Source organism: Equus quagga, chromosome 12 (assembly GCF_021613505.1).
Source record: "Equus quagga isolate Etosha38 chromosome 12, UCLA_HA_Equagga_1.0, whole genome shotgun sequence".
Classification (NCBI taxonomy): domain Eukaryota; kingdom Metazoa; phylum Chordata; class Mammalia; order Perissodactyla; family Equidae; genus Equus; species Equus quagga.
The window spans coordinates 3,485,605-3,506,238 of NC_060278.1; the positions used below are offsets into that span (position 1 = coordinate 3,485,605).

Genomic DNA, 20,634 nt, shown 5'->3' on the forward strand with positions numbered 1-20,634 from the left:
CGTGTGACCACTCATCCAGCATCTTTACTGGGAGAGCAGGGGTAACATGGCTTGGTGCTACAGTCGATTAGCTCAGAAATCTTCAGACCATTCCAAGAGCACGATTTTATGGCTCTCTGATGCATGATCCGGATGATTTCTGATCTGTGGGAGCTGCAGGATAGGACCAGGGCTTGGCCAGAATAGAGATGATCACAGCCTTTATTAAATGATACTATTGGAAAATGTACAATGACACCTTATAACCACCTCCAGAACTTTCTGTGATAGTCATGAGCCCACCCCATACCCTTTCCCTGAGTCTGCCCAGGAGTTCATCTCCTGGGATAACGGATTATCTGTGACCATGATGAGCAATGCAGACACACAGAAGGAGAAATGGCTTTCTCAAGCACCTAAGTAATAAACAGCAAACCAGTGTTTCCCAAGCTTAGTGGATTATAAGACTTACCTGAGAAGCTTTCAAAAATACAGATTTCAAGGGCTTATCCCTAGAAATTCTGGTTCTCAGTGAGGTCTGAGGAGGTAAAGTGGATTGGAAACTGCAATTTTTTTTTTTTTTAAGATTGGCACCTGAGCTAACAACTGTTGCCAATCTTCTTTTTTGTTTTTCTGCTTTTTCTCCCCAAACCGCCCCAGTGTCTAGTTGTCTATTTTTTTTTAGTTTTGGGTCCTTGTAGTTGCGGCATGTGGGATGCCACCTCAGCATGGCCTGATGAGCAGTGCCATGTCCACACCCAGGATCGGAACCGGCAAAACTCTGGGCCGCCGAAGCAGAGAGCGCAAACTTAACCACTCGGCCACTGGGCCGGCCCCAGAAACTTCAATTTCAACAAGCATTCAGGTGATGCTTGTGGTTGGGCAAGTTAAGAACATGACTTTAAAACAAAAGTTACGATGATGAAAACTGGAAAATGGAAGAGCTAAGATACAAAAGAAGAGAGGGTAAAGCTAAGTTTCCACATGGTCCCCTAACTGGGAATTCCAAGGTCGACCCAAACAATTGAAAGCTCACAATATTCGGGATGTTATTTGTTCCATCTTCCAGTTCCTTGGGTCTGTGAAGAAATGTCTCTCCCTTCCCCTTTTCCTACAGCTTCTCCAAACCACCCATGGGGCAGGATATTTGTCCTTGGGAAAAATAAACAATGAGAGCAGCAAAAGAAGGGAGGAACCACTGCCATCCACTTCAAACCTTTAGTTTTTACAATAGACTGTGGGGACCAGCCTGTCAACTCCCCCGATGGCACACATCGGAAACCTGGGGACACTGTTTGAAGCTTAGAGGTCTAGGCCATGTTTAATACCCAAGTCACTGAGGGCATTTGGAACCCTGTGCTTTTCTCTGCTGCAATAGCGTGCCACTCGGAGTCTGGGGATCAGGGAACACCCTTGGAACGAAGCCTCAAACCCTCCCCACCGCCCGGATGCTTTATAAATATATGTGTTAGGTAAAAAATAGTGCTTTGTTTGAATTTTATTTTGTGGTGAACAAAATTTAACTAAAGCAATTGCTGTAGCTGGAATTAAAGGAAGGATTTTCTATGGAAAATGTTTTTCTCTAATAGACGTATGTAAGCATACTTTTCTCTATAGCATGTTACCTACAATGTTTCCTTTTCTCATTTTAATATGTTACTATTCTTGTTTTTCAGGTGGTACCACTGTGCTGACCACAGAAAAGCCAACGGTACTAGACAGCACAATACAATCAGGTATCAAATAACACAGAAAATACAGTAGATTTCACACATGCCTCTCCTCCCCCCAAAATAGTGCATTGCTGGGCTTCTCGGTTTCAGTTTCCCTCAAAGTCCTAGAAGGGAGATGCCATGCAGCATCTGGTCTCCAAGCATGAGCCATAAATATTGCTTTCCTTTCATCCACATGTACGTGCAGCAAGGAGTACGATTTCCTTCTCCATCAGTAATTGCCAAATGGTGACAATCCCAGCTCCCCACTGAAGGAACTGAGTAACATACTTTGTTTAAACGCAGCACACCTAGGACATGGACTATGTTTGCAAACTATAGGAGAAGGAGATCTCGCAGGCAGCAGCCTATTTATTTTCATCACAATTCTGCAAAACCGAGACAGGCAAACTTTGTCAGTTCTGCCTGCCACAGAGTTGGCAGCTTTACAGCCGCGTTTCCAGTGGGCATGCCACGAAACGGGGAGCAGGAAACCACGGCTATAATTGTGCGTGGGGAGGGGGGACCCTCAGGATTGCACCTCCGCATCCTTTTATGAATAGAAAAGCGCAATGACTTTTAAAGCCCTTGGTTGGCTGTTTATTGGAGGCCAGCCACAGATAAATGGTGGGCTCCCTCCCACTCTCTTTTGTATTTTGTTCGTATTCTGTAAAATTCTTCCCCACAGACACACACGAAGGGAAACAGCCAGTATAAGCAATCAGAGGTTTTAAATACTTTAAAGTTAATCATTAGAGTAAGGTGAACAGGTCAGTTTTCCAGCTTCTCCCATTTCCTTTATTGAAGCTCACTCAGCCTTGGCCTCTGCAGTCATTTATTAATGGGGCGTGTGGTGTATGTCAATGTTTCCTCAACAGTATGACACTCCCCAGCCAGGCAGAAAGTAGAAAGGACTGCTCTAATTAGTATGCTTCTTTAAAGGACGCTGTCACTGTTGACCTGATTAAACTACAGAACAAACTTCTGTTCGGTTGAACTTAACCCCGAGTTTCCCCACGGTGTGTTCAGATTGACAAAACTCCTGCTACCAAGCAGCTCGATACCCCCCAGATGCTAAAAGATGTACCAAGAATAATCCCCTAAATTCCGGAAACGCTGTAGTCCAACCCACATCTTTTTGAGCTATAAAACGTGGCCTTCAGGGTTGTGCAGACACCTCAGTGGCTGAAGCTCCCTGGAGGAGGGCAGCCTGCCTCTCACTGGCTTCTCACCTTTCCTGAGAGTTCTCAGCCCCCTCGGTGGGTTTTCTGTGGAGCCACCACCAGCGGGTTCTCTAGGACCTTCTGTAATAGGGAAGAGGGGTGAGGTGGAAAAATGAAGTTCTTACAATGTAACAAGCATTTTAACTGTTGTTTTAGATTTTTCTCTTGCCAGAGAGTTAATTAAAACCACTATGAAGTTGCCAGCTAACTTGTTTCATCTCATCTCTCTTCTTGCCTATCAAAAGAGCTAGGGATCATTAAAAAAATAGAAGTGAACAACAGCTGTGGAGAAAATGGAAAGGTATATCAGACTCCAAAATAGGAATAATTCTCCCTGACTATGAGCTCAAGGCCATTGGCGTGGCAGCTTCACAGAGGAGCTCGGGGCCAGACAGTCATCTCATAGGGTCTGCTGTGGTGCGAGGGCAGATGTACAAATCACCAACCAGTAAGACCCATAGCTACCACCATCTGAACAAGTGCATGTCAAACCACAGGGCTTACTGATAGGGTCCAGTTTTGAATTCCACACTCAGCCCTGAGTCCTTACAAATCACCATGGTTTCCTGTTTCCCATTGTCTGAGTCATAAATCTGGCTCCAAGTCTTTGTTTGTGGATAATGGACTGTCTGACCTTCTTTGAGGAGTTCTGTTCATTGTCACCCTCTGGCTAAGCCAGTGCTCAGAACGCTTTCCAAGGACCTGAGAGCACATTGAGCCAGAGGCCAGGTCTGACTCTGAGCTGCTCCCCCAGTGGTGGGATCCATCTGACTGATGCTTTGATCTACCTGTTCTGCAGGCTTCAGATTCTTTAGGCGTCTTTACAAGCAGCAGAAAATCAGACCCCTAAACTTTCAACATAATTCGATTTTGCTGAAGCCATGATAGGCTCAGCAAGTCTCAAGATTTCATTTTGAGGATTCTTATCAATATAATAAACTCAGTGGGCGTATATAGTTATATACTGTCTGGGTTGTAATCAGATGCGTAAAAGCCTATTAATGCTCTGCCAGGAACTGATGAGAATCCTGCATTTTAAATCCAGCTCCCCCTGGTGAAGCCTCCTACTCTCTGGGGACCCTCAAAGGTTCCTACAGCAGCCCGGAGGATATCTGTAACCTATGAGTGCGTGGATCTCAGCACCTCCACTTGTTTGGACTGAAAGGCCAGTAGTGTATGAGTAAGCGAGTTAACGTTCAATAGAATTTTGGAAAATCAGATTTAAAAATTAAATCCTTGTGCGTACATGGTGCTAATGATTCAACTGCAGGCAAGAGAGGTCAACGAGAGCAGCTGGTGCTTGCTCACAGCGGCCATAAATTTGTTTTAAGTTCAGAATATTGTTTCCTGCTATTTTTAAGAGTCAAGAAGGGATTTAGCTAGATTATTCCCAATGAATTTAATGAGAATTGTGCAGCTACAGGACCAGGGTAATATTTTGAAGATTTAAAGGTCAATAGTCCTATATACTTACTTCATTTGTCCATTTTCCTTTTTCTTTCTTTCTCAACCCTCTCTTCTCTTCTTCTGTCCTTCTCTCTGTTTCTATTTTTTTTTCTTTTTCCTTTCTATAAACGTTTATGTGTATTTTCTGTGCTTACTAGCCTTTCTAGCCAGGCTTGAATTTTTAACATTGATCTACTCTCACTCCTTACCCCTCCCCCACAAAATGCATGGATTTTTTAAAAATTTTCTTTTAAATAAGCACGATTACCAAAAATAAGTTATCAAATGGGGGCAAGAAAATAAAAGAGTATTAAAATACAAAAAAGAGCAATTTGCCTTGCTAAATCTGTAGAATTGGAAAGAACTTTGGAAGAAAAGAGTGAAGTGGCTTTCACTGCAGCAGGGGAAACGCCTAAACCATCCTTTCAGGCACTGTTGCCCCAGTCCTGGTCTTTACAGAAATATCCAAGGTCATATATTTTATGATATCACCAGAATATTAATAGCCAAAATAATGGATGATGTGGTTTTCTGTACAATACAATAAATTTAATGTATTAACAAGGCAAGTTTAACCAGAAATGTGTGTGTTCTAATAACTAACTGCCATCCTGTATTTGCATGTCTTATAAACTACATTTAAGGAGAAAACCCCAAACCACACACACATTACCATTTTCCAATATTAATGTTTTCTAACATGAGATTACGCAGCCACGCGTTCCTGGGTCGTGGGTGTTGACCTCCAAAGTAGCTCAGCCGTTCAGTCGCTGCTCAGTTGACGGTACTTCATCTGCATAATTCGATCTTGCTGCACAAAAGTGTGGTAAATTTGGGAGAGGCTTTCTCATGCTTTAAGAAGTCCTATTTCACGGTTATGATAGACTAGACATGAAATATCTCTCTCCAGTGACACCCTAGCTGTGAAATATAGCCCTTTTGCACTAACTGAAAGTGCTCAGATGATACACAGCATATGGCTTACTAGTTTACTTTTTCGAACTGGCCCTGTGCACCCTTTGGGAAGTCACATTGTCATTGGAAGGGAGAATCTGTCCTGCTCAGGTTTGACAATTCATATGGTGCATTCCTTCCAAAATTTTACGTTAGTATTTGAAAAGACTTTCCTGGAAACTAAAAATTCAAAGTAAATCATCTCAAAATGCAAAGTAAATCATCTTTATCTGTTCAATAAATTTTTCCATTAAAATTCCTCCTGCCGTTGTTAAAGTGGGGGAGCAACAGTGGAGCCCAGCAAGTTTTTTTTTTTTTTTTTTAGGAAGATTAGCCCTGAGCTAACATCTGCCGCCAGTCCTCTTTTTGCTGAGGAAGAGAGGCCCTGAGCTAACATCCATGCCCATCTTCCTCCATTTTATATGTGGGATGCCACCACAGCATGGCTTGATAAGTGGTGCTAGGTCCGCGCCCAGGATCCAAATGGGGAACCAGGGCCGCCGAAGCACAGTGTGCAAACTTAACCACTGTGCCCCCCAGGCAAGATATTTTGTGTTAAACACTTGGGCAAAGTTAAAGCAAAGATCAAAATGAGATATGCTCTCAGCTTGACCCTGACACAGCATATAATGCCACGCTTCCCTTTTTGTACATAGGGACTGTCTTGAGACTTGTTTTTCAGTTCAGTTGGCAAACTGCCCTCAGCACCTGTCTCCCCGTTTCAATGCTGCCATCTTGTGGACTGCCTGAACTCCATGGGAAGCAATGACCCTCCTTCATTAAAGAAAACAGCTGCTTTGACGTGTTTCATTTTATATAGGGAAGAGGAGTGGCACCGGCGGGAGCATGAGAATTTTACCTTTAGGATTATTTTTCTTGTTAGCGTAAGTTTACCAAAAAAAAAAAATTCCAAGGATCAATGACTTTATTTTCCCCATACTTAAAAAGTTAAGCTACTTTCAAAAAAAGAATTGAGTGAAAACTAAGCCTATAGAGGTTTAAAAAACACCATAGTCAAATTGTCCCTCGTAGAATACCCAAGACCAATCCTTCCTGAGGACCCATCCATAGTTTCTTTTCAGATTCCAAAGAAACATTTTGAACGTTAAAAAAAAATAAAAGCGAGTAGCTTATTCAAATATGCTTTGGCCTTACATGACATTGCACTAAAGTTTTTAGTGGGGTGAACAATTTATATGCAAATTTTAAAATTCACTAAAAAAGCTGAAACTTGCATTAAAATTAATTGACCTGATATAAAGCTCAGAAGTGAAAAATAATCTTAAGAAATGCTTCAGAGATCTGACTGTACAGACATGAAGCATAAGCTGGTGTGGCGAGAATACAGACAGCCTCTGAGATGAGCCGTTCAGCCAAGTCACGCCTCTCGACTTTTGAGGTTGACAGGTCAATCTCTATTAAGATTCTTTTCATTGGTGGATATCAATTTATATGATTCACTCTTAAGAACAGAGTATCTTTCATATTAAGTACTGTGGAAATGGGGAGAATGCTCCAGATGTAATATACATGCTTTGGAAAGTAACCTTCCTGGAAATTTTATGTAAAACCAATTTGACAGGCAGTCCATAATCTTTTTAAAGCTGGATAAAAAAATTACTAAACGTGATTTTGCAAACATTTTGACATCTCCATGCATGTTTTGAGTTTTCTGGTAATCCTGGATTTTGTGGCTTTGCCAGAATTTTCGGACAGACCTTAACTTATATAAATCGCACTTTCCATGAATAAATTAAGGGCCTTTCTGACCTAAATGATTAAATTTGTCTTTCTCTGTTTGTCTCTATGCTTCCTTTCCACTCACTGAAGAGTTTCCAACATATGGTTTTAACTGTGAATTTGGCTGGGGTTCTCACAAGACGTTCTGTCACTGGGAACATGACAATCACGTGCAGCTCAAGTGGAGTGTGCTGACCAGCAAAACCGGACCGATTCAGGATCACACAGGTAACGGAGAGCTCACTGCGGCCTCCTTTCTCTGAATTAGCAAGGGAGTTCCTGTGGAGGGTTTCTGGGGTCTCTGAATTTAAGGGGTTTAGAAAATACTACAGAACATTTACTCATGCCTTTATTTTCTGTAAGTAACAAGATCTCCTTCCCTAGTAGAGATACACTTAGGCTGAGTAGCAGAAAATGATGATTAAATTTGGCAACAGATTGGCCTCCCTGAAGAATAGCAAACTGGGCAAAGATATGTGAATTAGTACCTGTTTTATACTTTGCTGAACTTTTTAATGGAAAATTTCAAACATATTCAAAAGTAGAAAAGAAATAGTAAAATGAACCCTACATGTCCATAACCCAACTTCAGTAATTATCAAATCTTAGGAATCCTATTTTATCTCTATCATCCCTGACCTGGATTATTTGGAAGCAAGTCCAGACATATATGCTGTCATGCCATCTATTTTACAGCTAAAGAAACAATAAATGAGCCTGATGCTTGCTCTCCTCTAGATTCTTGAGGTGGAAGTGCAACAAGGTGGGGCAGGATTCTTGTTCTTTTGAGAAACATTTGAAATCTTCTGTGCAGATAGAAAGCTTACCACACCCCAGCTCACAACCCACCCCACCTCCTGTCTTACTTTCCTTCTGAGATTAATTAGTGGGGGAGGGGTAGGTTGGAGGACACAGGGAGCTGACACCCACTCTAGTGAACTCTTTCATCCACCTCCATTCCGTTTCTTCCTAGTGATTCCATCACCCTACCTGAGTTCTGGTATAAAGAACCAGCAGCATCCTGCAAAAAACACACATGCATACACTCAAACATGCTCATAACAAGCACCCAACACACAAACTTCTACCCCACTCAGCGATACTGACAGGAATGCTTACTCAAGTAGTGGCTGCCCAAAAGATACCCCAGAGTGGCATTTGCTGTGCTGAGAAATCTCATTAAGCAAAGTTCAGCCAATGCTGCTGCTGCGGATGAGTGGGTCAGTGGGCCGATGGATGGGCAGAGGGTACTTCATGCCTTTTCTATTTTGTTGTTCCCTTTTTTCCCAGTGAATGTAACGATTAAGTGGGCTGAGTCGGCTTCCTTCCACCGCAGCTACCTCTTTGCCTAATGAGAATGACAAGGAAATTGGATAAAATTGGACTCCTTCAATTCTGAGACACTTTCAATTGAATCTTAAGACAAGCAGTTTTAGGAAACTTAAAATACTTTGACTGTAAATGGCACTGTACATATAAATGGCATCAAATTAACCAAATGCAATTAGCTGAAATGAAGGCAGTAATGGTGGAAAAATTGATGCAAAGAGAAGCAAAATGGCTCAGCAGGATCTGACATTCAAAGGAGGTTAAAAGCTGTGTTAGCCAGAGACAGAGGCTAAAAGGCTCGCAGAAGTGAAGTGCTAATTGAGAAAATGAAGGCAGAGTTCCCGACCCAGAACTCTGATAAAAACCCCTGAAAGGAACAATATCAGCGCTTTCTGTGTTGGAGGATCAGAAGAGGAGGGCTTGTCTTAGATTAGCAGCTGAGAAGTGCCATTCCTTCCGAAGGATTTGTCTCTTTTGTTCTCCCAGACGCTCGGACTGAACGTGGCGTAGAGCCACGCCTGCCCTGCCTAGAAAGAGCCCCGGCAGCCCCAGAAACAGTCATTTGCTGAGAGAGGGCGTGGGCCCGACGTCTGAAAGGGGGGGACTTGTTAATATGAAAAAACCTGGGTGAAAAGCACCCTCCACACAGTACGGGTGCAGACAGACGTTAGACAGTATGCAGCACTTTGCAAGTCAATCACTGAGATTTTTAAAAATTTACGCAATCTAGGTAAAATATCTTAGATATTTTGAGTTTATTTAAAGGAATCCCAATTGGGTTTCTGCATTTAATCTCTCAGAACGAAGCTACGTACCTCCTTACAGAGGACTCCTGAAACCCTGAGTCTTCCCCTGGTCCATTGAACAAATGTTATTTGAGGACCCCCATCACGTGGCAGATGCCGCCTTGGGCACTGGAGATGCAGGTGTGAAGGAGGGGGCCCCAGCCTTGAGGAGCTCACACAGTCTGGTTGTGGGTGGAAAACAATGACAGTGCTTTGGGGTGAGGGTGCCCCGTGGCAGAGGCGAGCATGATGGTCGCAGATCACATGCGAGAGGGCAGGGAAGCAGTGCTCTCTCAGAGACAGTCGGAGTCAGACTTACCCGGGGAGCAGCAAGCACGGAGGCATGGAGGAGGGAGCGCTCGGTGGTAACGGTGGTAACGGATTGCCAGGGGCGTGGTTTGGACAGATTCCCTATGTGAGGCAGTTGGATTCGTGACGGGGGACGTGCAGCCTTGGGTTCTGTGTGAAGAAGTGTGGACAGGCTGAAGGCAGTGCGTGAGGAGCCACTGAGGAGTTTTAAGCGGAGGAGAGGCATGAGCAGACTTTCCAAAGACCACAGGGCAGCAGGGCGGAGGAGGACAGACTTTTCGGCAGACTTCCTCCCTCCACCCACATCCAGGGCTCCCTTTCTTTCTACCACCTTTCTCCACCGCCAGCCCAACTCAACCTTGTGGGCTCAGTAAACGTGTTTCCTCTCTCAGCATCTCCAACTTCGGTCTTTTTCCATAAGATTGGGGTGAAAGGGGGTTAGAGGCAAGAGGGGCACATTTTTTCCTGTCCATCTTGGTGGACTGATACACTACCCATCTCAGTGAAACGATGCTGTCACACAGACAGGCGACCACCTCCTGGTAAATTAGTGGGGTAGAACAAATGCCAGGAGTGACTGAGTCTGCTTGGTCACAGGGGACACTCCACAAACACAGAGAGCGCCCAACATCCTGCTAGAGCTGTGATTTTCATTTCCAGCCCCCTTGTATTATTCCGCCAATCGGTTTTATTAAGAATGCTTTGGGGCTATTGCATATAAGCAGCCAGGCGAGGGAAGAAAGCTGCCTGCTGACACATCCACTTCCACCCGGACCCTGACAGAGGTGAGCAGATAACGAGGATGTGCTCACATTTGCACAGTGAAAAAGCATCTCACAAATACACGAGCCTCTTGGGCAGCAAAGAAAACACTCCGCTCCCACTGAGGCCGGAGCGTCAGATTCACACTTCCATCAGGTGAGCTGTTAGATTAGGGGATTTCTATTTGCAGAGCAAACAGTGAAGCACCAGTTGTGTGTTTAGACCAGGTGGTGGCAGGAGGAGATGTTCCCACCGGGGGTAATTAAAAGCAAAGCCGGGAGCCAGTGTCTTACTCCTCCACAAGTGTGTACATCGCCAAAGCGCCATGTTCTAATGAGCCTCAAAAATACAGCCTTGCCTCTCCTTGAGCCAGAAGCCCACACGAAACAGGAGCAGGGCTCACAGCTGAGATTCAAGCTCTCAGGTGTATTTAAGGAATTTATAAGCCATTAAGATTAACTAGAGAAAAATAATCTGAATTTGGAAAAAGAAAAAGATTATTGGGAAAAACTACAGCTTTATTATTATCAAGCAATGAGTTTACAGTGACCAAAGTGTCATCAACTGGAAATCCTGCTGCCTGACTCATGAGTCAGAGTACAGCGAGATCGTTCCATTTAACGTCTGTGTTCACATGGGTGCTGCCGGAGCAATCTAAAGTTGCATGAAAGTAGGTCTGCCCCGACGTTCAATCTGTTTGCAATGGTGTGCGGGCTGACTCGAGTCATAGCGCTTGTCTAAATGACAGTGCATTCCAAGTAAGTGGTACCTGACCTCGTGCTGCTTGACCACCTTACCCCAAGCAGATGTCCGTTCACAGAAGCTACAGTGGTGCCGTAGGTGCCAAGGACATCTCCCAACAAGTGCACACGCTCCAAACACGGTGTGTTTTCGTTCTTGTGCTCAGCCCAGGAGAGAAGATTTGAGTAACAGAACTTGAAAGAAAAGAGACGAAGGAGCCATAAATTTGGCCACTCTCCTTAACACAATTTTTTTGTCACAGCAGGAGATGGCAACTTCATCTACTCCCAAGCTGACGAAAATCAGAAGGGCAAAGTGGCTCGTCTGGTGAGCCCTGTGGTTTATTCCCAGAACTCCGCCCACTGCATGACCTTCTGGTATCACATGTCTGGTTCACACGTGGGCACACTGAGGGTCAAACTGCACTACCAGAAGCCGGAGGACTATGATCAGTTGGTCTGGATGGCCATTGGACACCAAGGAGACCACTGGAAAGAAGGGCGTGTCTGGCTCCACAAGTCTCTGAAACTGTATCAGGTATGCCCCTTCCCCAGGGTGGGGAGGGCAGCTGCTTCAAGGGCACTGGGGTAATGTTTTGAAGGTTATACAAATGAGATATGGAATTATTCCAAAAATTATTTCAGGGACTTCTCAAACGTGAGATTAATGCTGCAAGGACCATAATCTCGGTGGTATATTTCACGGTCTCCTAGATTACAGGAATAGAACCAATTTGGTGAGAAGGAAGGGAAAATGCTACTTTATAATCTATTTCTGCACTCTCACAATGCAACATTCCTTTTATCGGCTGCTTTTTCCAGTTTTAAGTGTTGTATTATAAGAAGAGAGGGTGAGGAGAAGTTGTATGCCCTCACCAGGCAGTTAATATATATTGATGAGCAGAATGTGTGCTTATGTGAAATCTCATGAATTTAATTTATGTGCCATAGCTTGAGCTGAACAAGCATTTGTAAACACCACTATTTGAGACTGAACATTTAAATTCTGTGAAAATGATCTCATTTCATTAGGTGATTTTTGAGGGCGAAATCGGAAAAGGAAACCTTGGTGGGATTGCGGTGGATGACATTAGTATTAACAACCACATTTCACAAGAGGACTGTGCAAGTAAGTATGAGTGGCTGCAGAGACCAGGGAAGCGCTTGCCCAGGGCTCAGTTCTTTCCGTGTGATGGTCTTTGTCTTGCTCGTTTAGACCTAGAATTTCAGTGTGGGCTATAAACACATGATAGGAAATGCATATACTGGTGCAACAGGGCATAAAATCAGATCACTTTGCCTTTGGCGACTCTGTTACTTGACCTAGTCCATTTAGAATGTCTGGCTGACGCCTACAAAACTACATAAATCGTGTGAAATCCAAAGATCATAGCAAAGAAGAAACTCACAGATTACAGGCTGTATACACCATGCCAAAACATTTTGATAAAAGTGGAAGACTCAGACATCTGGGCAATTCCAAGTACTGGGGTGTATAAACAAAGCAGCCGGCCTTTGAGAATTTTGATCGCAGTGAATGTAATTAAGATTACATTGTTAATGAATCATAGAAGCCATAATTCTTTGCTTTATTACAAATAAGTAGATGTTTCTGACTCTAAAAATAGTTGAACAGATTCAAAAGAATCAATGAAACTTACAGACTTTGCCTAGTATTCCAGAGTTTGTAGTTTTTATTGGTCTGGTGTATATGGATTATAGTCTGACACAGAAAACCAATTCATATTCCCTAGTTCTTGATATATAATTATAAATAGCATCACTAATGGCAATGTAATAGCACAGTAATCAGTCTTAAGCTCAATTTGCTACACTTAAACTTTTGTTATATGTCATTATATAATAGGATGTTAATTACAACAAAATGGAATAAGTCTATTGGGCAAATTTAAGACAAAGGAGGCCTGTTAGCTATAATGGGGTTTTGGTCATTTCAGCAACTTACAAAGCTTTTATTATACAATATATTGAATATCCATAATTCCTAAAGTGGCCATAATTTGATAGGGTCGATGGAGGAAATTGGAGGGAAAACCAGGAGCAGTGAATACAGGTCTGCTGCTTCACACTATGTAGGGAGCTCTATTTAATGCCACGCTAATTGGCAAATCTTCACAGGAAATGATAAGGCTTGATATTTCGGTTGCAGCTACTTTCACATTGCCCACATGCAAGTCCACACCGCTGTTAAAGTATATGTTTTCTGTGGTTGCGCAGGCGTGTCAGTGCTTTCCTCTTCCCAGGTGAGAGTGATGGTGATGGTTTTGGAGCATGAGACAAACTGCACAAACTAAACAAAGAAATAAACTTCCATTCGGCAAGTTGTACCTGACCACAGACTCTACACAAAGCAGTGGCCACGTGCTCCGGTGAAGACAGGGGTGGCTCAGGAGGTTCTCTGAGCCTTGTGCTTTCACGTGACTGCTCTACTTACTGTAGTTGTCGCTAGGCATTGTACTTGGAAAGTCGCTACCAAAGCACCAGTAAAACACTTCATGTTGCTGTACCCATAAAAAGATGCCTAAGATAACTGAATCATTGATCATCAAATATGTCTTCTCAAATATTTAGCCATGGATGCTATGAGATTATCAACTATTTATTCATTATTCACGCATTCATACAAAAAAATATTTATTGAGACACCTATTATGTTCTGGACACTGTTCTAAATGCTGGAGGTACAGCAGTGAGCAACATCTCTGTCCTCTACCCAGAACCATAAGGGACACCAGGACTCCACTTCTTTCAGGCTTTTTTTTTTTTTTTTTGGTGAGACACAGGCCACAATCTCTTGCCTCAATGAGCTGACATACTATTTGGGAAACCAAACTAACACCCCTCAAGCTTGGGAAGCAGTTGTCTGCACAAGCATGGGATGGCAGCCCTATGTACAACCCCACTTCCATTTTCTATTTTCCCCAGATTGCCCCACACTCCAGATGCTGAAACCATTTCTCTCCACCCTTCTCTTCTCCTCAGACACACAGTCTGCGGACAGCCATGCTACCTGGACTCAGACGTGACCCCCATCTCACAGTCCTTTAACCTCACCTCTCTGTTGCCCTGCAGTTTGGAGTGTACTAAAAACTCCAAAGGAAACCCAGCAGAGCCGTGTGTGTGTGTGTGTGTGTGTGTGTGTGTGTGTGTGTGTGTGTAGGGTTTATATAGTTTGTTTATATTGTATTTTGTTGGCAGTTCAAATATCTCTTTCAATTTTGTTTGACTTGTCAGAACCAGCCGACCTGGATAAAAAGAACCCAGAAAGCAAAATTGATGAAACAGGTAAATTTGTCTTGCTGACCAATTTTTTCTTTTAATTTACTATGACTTTCATTTATGAAGACACTTTCTGGAATTCTAACACACTGATATATCAAAGCAGTTCAGATAAAATAAGCATCGTGCCCATGGCCCTGAGGTGGGACTGTGGTTTGCACTGTTGTCACAGAGGGCCCTCTCTGACGCTGCACTGAAGACTTGGGGAGCCGCTGTGACAGGCTCGCTGATATAAGTGGTTGAACCCTGGGAGATCTGCTCACCCTGGCCCTTCTTTTCTGCAAGAGGACTTAGAGGATCATCTCTCATTTTACCACCATGGAAACAGGAAACTAGTGAAGACTGACTGACCCAAGGACCTACAATGATTTTCATACAGCAATTTGAAACTAACCCGAATTCTTGTCTGGTTAATACCCAGATAGGATCTTTAAAGGACTGGAGCCCAATTTGGTGATAATCTGTTGTTTGCTCCGTTACCATCATCTTCTACTGGAACTCCAGATTTGTGATAATGATGATTTGATAATGATGATGATGATAAGGATTTATTGAGGAGCTAGTATATTCCAAGCACTTTACATACGTTATCTTTTTTAATCCTCCCCACCACTCTCAAGTGTGTTTATCCCCATTCTATAGGTGAGAAGACCGAAACTCAGAGCAGTGACTTGCCTTAAGAAACATAGCTAATTAGGTGGTAGCCTTGGATTTATACTGATTAACTCGGAAATAACTCGGAAATGTGTTTTTTCATTGAATACTCCTTGATGATCAAATGCAAGACGTGATCAGAGTTTGGCCTTGCCTAATGTTATTTTATTCCCAGAAGTTTCCGCACCTCCCTGCCAGCAGTTGTGGGTCATTGGACAGTTGCCTGGCTTCACGTGGCTGCTGCCAGCAGTTCCATACCGTGCCCATCAGCATCAGCACCTGTTAGAAAGATGGACTAACTGTAGCTAGACTTGGGCCTGAAAGAGACAAGTAAATATGGCACCTACCAGGCTGTTAGTGACACTGTCACACAGCTCATTTAGCTTAGTTACGTAGCCCACACCGAGATGTAAACTTTATTAGAGGTTGTTTCAAAACAAGCTTTCATCAAGGGAGAGAATATTAATATGCCCCATGGCTTGTTTTCCCCTGTTTAGGGACTTGCATCTCATATTTTTAGTTTTCTTTGATTGGAATCTTTGTTGATCAGAACACCATTAAGTAAACACCATGCTTGTTGCGCATTAACATTTTAGTCTCATTTCTAGTACCAGGTAATTAGGCTCAAAGCTCCCATGTTAATAATTTCTCATGTTCCACTCTCAAGAATACATTTCCCCAGTGACTGAACTGCAGAGCAGTGTAACCGTCTCCAGTGAAACCACCAGGGCTACAAAGATGCTGATTATTGAATGCGTTCTATTCAGCACAACGCAGACACGGTTTCTAGATTTGAGCCACAGGCCATTTGAAATGTGAGCAGGATGCATCCCTTTGTTCTGAAAGATCGCGCCTTCTTGAGTGAAACCACTGTAGACTTGGGGGAAAGCTTGTTTGACTTGAAGATTTTCCATGTGGAAGAACAAACATGTGTAAACCTCACCCTGACACTGGAAAGGGCAGCCTGGCAGGTTTCCTCGGGCCTGATTTGGGGACCAGGCAAATGCACAGGAAATGGTTAAATACACCTGCTAGACAATGTGTGACTAAGCATTTTGCAAAGCTTAATGACCACATATCTGGCCAAGGACTATAAACACAGATTACAATCTAGCACAGGACTGTAATGGCAGGCTGCATGAAATCTGAATTAGGTTAGAAGGTAACCTTCACTGTTTACCCAGAATCAGTCGTTGCCATGTGCTAAGCTCTGTCACAATCACAGCACCAACTCCCCAACACCCTTGCCTCCCACACCTTGACTCCCAACAATGAGTCAAGCACAAACCTTGGTGTTGCCTAGTGATGGGGAATCAAACTCCACTTCAAACATCCCCCAGAGGCTTATGGGAGATGACAGACAAAATTGCAGCATGCGATTTATTCCTTTTTCTTTCCTTTTTCTCTATTTTGCTGTCTACTTCCATCTGGTGTGTTGGCAGTGCTCATGGAGCCAATTTTGTTTTTCTCCCTAGGGAGCACACCAGGATATGAAGGCACAGGAGGAGGTGACGAGAACATCTCCAGGAAGCCGGGCAATGTGTTGAAGACCTTGGACCCCATCCTCATTACCATCATAGCCATGAGCGCCCTCGGTGTCCTCTTGGGTGCTGTCTGTGGGGTCGTGCTGTACTGTGCCTGCTGGCACAACGGGATGTCAGAAAGAAACTTATCTGCCCTGGAGAACTATAACTTTGAACTTGTGGATGGAGTCAAGTTGAAAAAAGACAAATTGAATACACAGAGTTCTTATTCGGAGGCATGAAGGCAGACAGAGATGAAAAGACGAGTCGGAGAATTGAAGTGGAAGGACGTAACTTGAGCGTGCTGAGGAACTGTCAGTCTTTCACTGTACAGGCTGGGAAGTGCGCTGATGATGCTGAGCCAGGCTTTTCTCAGGAGCTTCAATGAGTATGGCCGACAGACATGAACAAGTTAGCTGTGTTAACAATCGGAATCATGTACAGTCAGCTTTTTTCTGTTGGTTTAATTTGAATAATCAAATGCTGGTGTTGAGACCAAGTATGATTGACTTAATAATTCATTTCAACTCCCCTTCTCCTTCTCTCTCCTCTTCCTTTTATGAATTCTCTTTGGAAACTGCAAAATCCAAGATGCTGGCACCAAGTGTATTCGGTGGGGCCCTTTTGATGGACATGCTACCTGTAGCCCAGTGCCCAGAGTATATGAGAACACCTGCATTTCGGTGGACTCCTGAAGCTGTACTTGTGTATAATTGCCCGCATCGTGCATAGGTAAAGAAGGATTAGGATGTTTTATTTTAAAGTACTGTAGCCTCAGTACCAGTCTAGTGTGTCAGCTCTGTTTACGAAGCAATACCGTCAAATCTTCTTGATGTTTTCCAGTGTTGTACTCAACCTCGTGCTTGTGAACTCCATACAGAAAACTGTGCCATCACCAAACACTGCTGGCAACTGAGTGTGCTGCCGACAACCGCAACGAAAAATCCTTGGCACTGGCTAGTCTATGTCCTCTCAAGTGCCTTTTTATTTGTACTGGTTCTCATTGTGTTACATTCACAACCCACTCTGTTTCTCGCTGGTGACAGCCCTACTCTAATCAAACCCAGGTGGCCCGCTGACTAAGAGGAAAGTATATTTTAGTGTGATGTCAGCCCCCGGGAAGGCAAGGGCTCCGATTTGGCAACGTGGCTTAATTGTTCTGCTTTTTTCTGTAGTAGTTCAATTTCATGTCTCTTGACCCTTTTGTATAAAGCTGCAATATTCTCTCTTATTGTTCTTTCATAATGGAATGTATTTTCAAATGTAAACTCTTTCTCTCCTCTCTCTCTGACTTTTTTCTCTCTTAGAATTTAAGCATTTGCCATTGTCCAGAAAAGAAACTTGCAGCTTTAACCTGCTGGTAATGGCAAACAATTTTACTAGACCTTATGTTTAAAGATAGATAAATAAGGGAAATTCCTAACTTTGTCCTCCAAAGTCTAACTTTGGTCTTCTTGTTAACTGGTTAAAGTGACAGTATCTTTTTTCCTTATGCCATTTGTCTGTCTATTCCAATCAAAATGATCTTTGATAGAAATGTTTGCATTTAACAGAAATAGTGATAAGTTGAGGGAAGAAATAATGCTAATTGGCTTTTAAGTGAGACTCCAAGGAAAGACTGAATAAAATTCTCCAAATATCCAAAACATGAGATTTTTACATCCAAATGTGCAAAAATGGCCCATGAGAACATTTTTGTTTTGGTATTGAGTCAGACAAGGGAAGTGGAAGAAAGAAGAGTTAATTTAAGAAAGCGGCTATAAATCCTGGTGCCTGGGGGTCAAGTATTTTCGAATAAGGGGTGGGAGGGAAACGACCAAAGTCCAAACAAATGTTTAAAAAATCCATTCAGCAGCAATCCTGTAGAAACAGAGACTTGAATGAATGCTTCTAGAAACTTCCAACGGCTAACAAAGAAAAAACCTGCCCTGGGGCTGGCAAGACCAAGCTTCTAACAGCTCAGAGAAGTGAACATTTCATCAGACAGTATGTGAATTAACCCAAAGAAGCTCTGCTTGGTTCCAGTCTATGATGTCGTGCCATGTTGTCCGCAAGAATTCTTAGCTCTTCCTGCCTTCCTGCATTGTTATAGGTCTCACTCAGATGCACTTGCGGGAGTCACATTTGCATCATGGACGAGACAGTCCATCCATCTTGGTTTAATTGGATTGAGAACGCCTTTTGTTTCCAGGAAAGTATTGATCACTATGAAGGAAGAGTAGTTTTGTCTCCAGAGGCATTCATTCAGCTGTTATAATCACACCAGGACGAAAGCACTAAGAAAGATTTGATTTTTTCTTTAGGGCAACAGACTTAAAGTTGTCCTCAGCCAAGGAAAAATGATACTGAAACTTTAAATTTTAAAGTATCTTGCACTGATAAATATATTTAAAAATTATATGTTTATAAAGTTATTAATTTGTAAAGGCAGTGTTACAAAATGTTCAGTTTATATTGTTTTAGATTGTTTCGTAAATTTTAAAGGTGTAAAATAACATATTTTTTCTTTATTGAAATCTATGAAACTTTCTGTGGTAAAATGTTTTCATTTTACTGGTATATTATTGCTTCATGTTTTGTACCATCATAAAATTTTGTGCAAATTTTTTTTACAGAAATTTTTATTTTCTATGACAATATGACACTTGTAAATTCTTGTTTCAAAATGAACAGCGAAGCCTTAACTTTAAATGACATTTGTATTCTCAGACACTGAGTAGCATAAAAACCACACAGAACTGAACTGTAACTTAAATTCCCAACTATGACTACTACATTCCAAAGAAACAGTTGAATTAAACATTTTCATAAAATATCCCAAACCTGATGGCTTTTATTATATTAGCTTTGTTATTGTTAAAGAAATTGGTATTATTCCAGCATCAAATACCTCTCAAGATTTTTTTAAGTTCTCTTTTAAAAATAACATCCTAATAAGGAGAGAAGACTAAGAAGACATTTCCTGAATGTAGAATTTCAACCCAAATTGGATACCTGTCAAGAGAAGGAATGCAGAATGTGGCCTTATAAGTGGAAAATTTTTCAACCCCAGATCTTGTGTCAGATGTTCTGTATTCCATTTGGTAAACTTTTTTTTTTAATGAAATTCACAAATATCTGGTAGCATGATTTGTTCTTATAGAAAATGGGTAATAAATCTGACAGTGGTTATGCATGCACCTGTGCTAAATTTAGATAGAGGACATAGTTGAACATGGCGTTACAACTGGCTATTTAGTAATTCTGGGAAAATTTCTATTCCACCTGGGACCAAAATAATAGTAATAATAGTAATGACAGCAACAACAAAGATGACAGAAGTATTGAGCCGAAGCATGCTGAGTAGGACCCTGTGGAAGGCTTGTTAAAACAAAACTGGCCTATCCTAATCCTCACTACCCACAGACCAACAATTCTTTCTTGACCTCCCTCTGACTGTAGGCAAACTCGATTCCGAAAGCATGGGAACACCTTGAGGAGTGGGCTGCTCTGCACAGCCCCTCCCTGTGCAACAATAGTCCTATTTTTCTCTGGACACTTATGCATTTTGCATCTTCCAAGATTTAACCGAGAATAGGATATTTTCCCTGTTGAGTGCATTCTGCTTAGAGAAAAAAGTCTGAAATAGAGACAGAGCCAGGTAATCACCTTACTGAAGTTAAATTCTGTCTACATTCATGAATGTTTCCAGAAAGTGTGATAACTTGCAAGAGTCTATCAGAATTAATCCAGAGATACTTTCTGAAAAATGCTAAGGGCTATGGATTAATATTATCTCTGTTTCATTGTTTGAGAAGACCTTAAACATAGACGCTTTCACCTTCTTCTTATCCCCAGTTAGCTACTAAGCTAGGCTTTTCTTACTGGATTTAATGAGCTAATTCACTGTACAATACTTCCCAAAGTTAGGAATTAAATATATCATGAGGATTGAAACATTTAACTTAAAAACTGAAAATTATTTATTGCTCCATCTCCTGTCTTCCCTGCTAACTTACTAGTCACCACTTGGGCTGAATTGTACTATATTTTTTCCCAAATCAAATGGATCTTGTAACATTCCATAATGTTTCTGCTTTCCAGTGGCAATTACAGTTCTTGTGTTGCATTAAAAAGCAGTTGTGCCAAGAATTACTTCTATTTCCCTAAACTATATCCATCAAGGGATCTTTAGCTGC

The 20,634-nt window shown here is 42.3% G+C and overlaps 1 protein-coding gene across 5 annotated transcripts in view; it reads left to right on the forward strand.

The window, feature by feature from the left end:
- Positions 1–19,523, forward strand: part of NRP1 (neuropilin 1) — a 147,356-nt gene extending 127,833 nt beyond the window's left edge. For 3 of the 5 annotated variants that reach the window (XM_046678593.1, XM_046678594.1, XM_046678596.1), the window contains 6 exons: positions 1,656–1,715; positions 7,145–7,282; positions 11,243–11,517; positions 12,012–12,108; positions 14,235–14,285; positions 16,409–19,523. In XM_046678593.1, coding sequence (XP_046534549.1) covers positions 1,656–1,715; positions 7,145–7,282; positions 11,243–11,517; positions 12,012–12,108; positions 14,235–14,285; positions 16,409–16,698 — 911 coding nt within the window. In that variant the 3' untranslated portion in view covers positions 16,699–19,523. The remainder of the gene's footprint in view (positions 1–1,655; positions 1,716–7,144; positions 7,283–11,242; positions 11,518–12,011; positions 12,109–14,234; positions 14,286–16,408) is intronic. The other 2 variants (XM_046678598.1, XM_046678595.1) reach the window with 1 other exon arrangement.
- Positions 19,524–20,634: the final 1,111 nt, after the last annotated feature.